This window comes from Suricata suricatta, unplaced genomic scaffold (assembly GCF_006229205.1).
Source record: "Suricata suricatta isolate VVHF042 unplaced genomic scaffold, meerkat_22Aug2017_6uvM2_HiC HiC_scaffold_355, whole genome shotgun sequence".
Taxonomy (NCBI): Eukaryota; Metazoa; Chordata; class Mammalia; order Carnivora; family Herpestidae; genus Suricata; species Suricata suricatta.
The window spans coordinates 1-4,265 of record NW_021882102.1 but is presented as its reverse complement, the minus strand read 5'-3'; the positions used below and the strand labels follow the sequence as shown (position 1 = coordinate 4,265).

Here is a 4,265-nt window from a genome sequence, read left to right as displayed (position 1 = left end):
AATAAAGGGATTCAGCATGGGAGCAACAGACGTATTAAGTACTGCTATACCTTTGCTCAAAGTCACACCTTCTTTCACAGATGGTTTTACATACATGAAAATACAACTCCCATAGGAAATGGAAACCACAATAATATGGGAGGAACAAGTGGAAAAGGCCTTTTTCTTTTCCTGAGCAGAAGGGATCTTCAGAATTGTTCTAAGGATGAGTGTATAAGAGAGAATCACCAAAGCCAAAGTTACCACGAGAGTGAATACTGCTAAGAAAAATCCCAAGAGCTCTAGGGATGTTGTGTCTGTGCAAGCAATGAGCAGAAAAGGAGAAGAGTCACAAATAAAGTGATCAATAATGTTGGAGTCACAGAAATCCAGTTGGAGGCCCATAATCCCTGGGGTCAAGATAATAAGGAAACCAGCCACCCAGGAACTGATGACGAGCTGGTTGCAGACTTTGTTACTCATGATAGTTGTATAATGTAGAGGTTTGCAGATAGCCACATAGCGATCATAGGACATTACAACCAGGAGAAAGAACTCTGTGGATCCGAGAAGGATTAAAAGAAAAACTTGTGTCACGCAAGCATTATAGGAAATGGTTGTGTCTCCTGTAGCAATGCTGACCAGAAACCTAGGAATACAGACTGTTGTGAATGAAATTTCTAAGAAAGAGAAATTCCTGAGGAAGAAATACATGGGAGTCTTCAAACGAGCATCTGCTAGGGTTAACGTGATGATGGTCATGTTTCCACTTACACTCAATAAGTAGGTGAACAGCATAAAGAAGAATATCAGAGTTTGTAACTCTGGGTCATCTGTAAGTCCCAGAAGAATGAATTCTTTAACTGACGTCTTATTTGGCATGACCAAACTCTGAACTCTGTAGATAAAAAAAAAAGAGAGTGGAAGTCAGCCCTTGATAATTTCAAATATATTTGTAGTGCCCTCATTCTGCACAAAAAACAATATGACATGAATTAACAAGAAAATACAAAATAATCATCTATCAGAAGTGCTAATTCATATCAGAATTAGTTTAGTAGAGAAAAATTAATCTGTGTTTTATTTTAAAATCTTAGATTTTGGTCTCAATTTTTATTATTTCCTGCTACATATTTAATTACTTATTGAACATAAAGTTTTTTTATACTCATATAAAGAGTAATAATGGTAAATACTTAGCTAACTTCACTGTGGAAGTAATGCATTTTGGAAGATTAAACAAGGTATTGAAATATTAAGTATTTTTGGAAAATAATGCCCATAAAATTCTGGAGCTAATTTTGTCATTGGAAAACTTATTTTGAGTCAGAGTGCAAAATTTTTCTAGTTATATCTTAGTTTATATTCATAGTAAAAAAACAAAAAGAAAATTGTGTATTATGGGCAATTCATTTAAATCCAATTTTTTTAGCCGTTTAGTTAAAGTGACCCTATTTTCTCCTCTTTTGACTAAAGTTGGCAAAATGAGAACTCTTATTAATCAACAGGGTCGTAGTGTAAAAAGCGTCTTTCATTGGACTCCTTAAATATAGTCTATCGTATAAACAATAAAAGATATCGCAAAGCTTCCACTAAGATTAAGTAATTACTTAAGGCGGTTCTCGCCTGACAGCTTCTCTCAAGTTCTGCTTTCAAAAATAGTGATCTGATAATTTTCTTGCTTAAAACTGTAGTTTTCAAGGATGTGATAGAGAAAGAAATACATTGGAAGAAGATAGTAACAGTGATGATCATAATAATCATATAATAAATCTATACATTTTATTATTGATTATTATTGTTATTATCATTATTATTAATATTATGGAAAAGTCTAAACAGCCATTATTTTGTTTTTCAATGTGCTTCTGGTAGGCCTTTTAAGAGATTCACTTTGCAGATGAGGAAACTGAGGCACCGAGTGGTTATGTAACTTGCCCAAGATCCCATGAACAGTATAGGTAGATAGGTTACTATCCATGTCTGTCTTTGAGTGCACCATTCTTAGGGCTTCATACAGCTTCTGATTCAATTTTGTTTGATGAAATAAAAAACCTATTAATGATTGAATAATGTATATGAGTCCCAGATAAAATGTGGCCTCAAAATCCAGAGATTTTTTTTTAGCAGTATGGCTTTAGTTGTGCATTCATGCATCAATTATTCTGAATTAGTCAATCCTGACAGATAAATAGACCACTAGTAGTGTATGTCAACCCAATGGAAACGTTAGGCAATGAACGTTTTGTTATCCCAGTGAGATATATACTTAATATCATGGAAGATATTTACCTCAGGACTCCAGGGTGAGCTGCTATAAGAACAGCAGTGTCCCCTTATCTCTAGTTTTGCTTTCCATGGTCTCAGTCACCCACATTCAACTGTCTGCAAGCAGATGGCCCTCCTTCCCACCTATCATCAGAAGGTCAACAGATATTTTGAGAGAGAGAGACACATTATTCACATAATATTTGTTACAATATATTGCTATAATTGTTTTTGTTTCATTGTTATTAAGCACTATTAATTTATAAATTAATCATTATCATAGGTATGTATATATAAGAAGGAAACACCCTAGATAGGGTTCAGTACTAATCATAGTTTCAGCACCCACTGAGGGTCTCAGAATATATCCCCTACAATTAAGGGGTGGGCACTAATGTCGTAGAAAAAGGGAAAGCACGTTGGTGATAATGGGGTAAACTATGCAGATAGTCTGATTTAATAACAGATTCAAAGTGTGAGACGTTAGGAATGTGCAGATGACATCAACATGGGGTAATGCAGTCTGTGGCTGGTAGGAGTATAGTTGGTCCTATAAGATTGGCTCTGGCTACAAAGAAAATGCTACCTGACTCTCTCCTGAGCAAGTGTGATACGCAGCTCAGCTGTGACAAATTTTGGAAGCTATAGGAAGAGAAAATAATGCAAGAATTAGCAAGATGCCATCATGACACATTTCAAAGAGGGTAGTTGTTAGAGATTTATGATTTAGAAAAATTAACAATGTAGATGAAGAGGAAATATACTCACTTTATGATAGTCCTCGATGGATCCCAGTCATAGTTTAAACTTAAGTATTTTTCTGATTTCATGTAATAAGTGAAGCATAATATTTTAGATAGAAAAGGGCTCCTTCATTGTAACACATTTTATAAACCTAATTCACATTTGTACACTCACTTTTTAAAATTTAAAGATTTTGTTCAGATTTTCTTAAACCATGCATTCTTCAATAAAATATTCAATCTGTCAAGATGAGAAATACAGTGAGTATAGTTTCAAAAATATTTTCTTTTGGAATTTAAATGTCATGTGTTTCATGACTTTCCTGATACTACTCAGTGATATGGATTTTCCAGAAAGCTTTACTGCAAAAGAAGCTGACACATGTTATGTATTTTGAGGAGTGTTTGTTTTTGAGGGAAAACTGACAGAAACCTCTCTAGAGACAGATGAACTAGTGCAACTAAAATGCAATTAATTTTAGCAATACTTTTTAATTGGCTTCCCTTGGTAGTCATTATATAACCTAGGAACATAGAATATTACCTATAATATTAGGCTTTGCATGAAGCAAAAGGAAATACTCATGAAATAATTATGTCTTGATTACTTTAAAAAAATTTTTAAAGCTTATGTATTTTGAGAGAGAGCGAGAGATAGTGCACTCATTAGCATGGGAGGGGCAGAGAGAGAGGAAAAGAGGGGATCCCAAGCAGGCTCTGTACTGTTAGTGCTGAACCTGATACGGGGCTTGATCCCACAAACTGTGAAATCATGACCTAAGCCAAAGTCAAGAGTTGGACACTTAACCACCTGAGCCACCCAGGTGCTCCTTGATTAAATTTTAAGTTATCCTCCTGATTATTATTTTAAAAGAAATTCTCAGTGCCTCCTTTATGAATTTCAATGAGAAAACATGAATTATGAAGTATGAACTTAATTGGGACCCCAACGTAGGTGATTCTATGGTACAAACAAGGACAAAGTGTATTTTTTTTTTTTTAAAGTACAGTTGAAGTTCTTTTTGGGGAAGGCCATGCACTTTGAGTTGAGTGATTTAGCAAATTATTAGATTTTGTTAAATGTAAATATTGCATAATTGGATGTAGACAGAATAGATAAAATATGGGACCCAGTAATGGGTAATTCAGATTTTGATTAATGGTGTCATGAGAATATCAGACCATGTGGTCTGTGGTCTCCTATGAATTCAAACTAAAACAGTCATTATTCTTTGCATTTATAGAGTTGGAAGTAATGTTTATGGTAAACAGTAC

General features: G+C 34.4%; 1 protein-coding gene across 1 annotated transcript; it reads right to left on the bottom strand.

Moving 5' to 3' along the window:
* Positions 1–6: 6 nt before the first annotated feature.
* On the bottom strand, positions 7–2,891 carry LOC115285043 (olfactory receptor 6C65-like; the record flags this gene model as incomplete). The annotated part of the gene is made up of 3 exons (XM_029931453.1): positions 2,834–2,891; positions 2,272–2,391; positions 7–877 (listed from the first exon to the last, which is right to left on the bottom strand). A coding segment is annotated over exon 3 (855 nt), but the record flags the coding sequence as incomplete, so codon positions are not given.
* Positions 2,892–4,265: the final 1,374 nt, after the last annotated feature.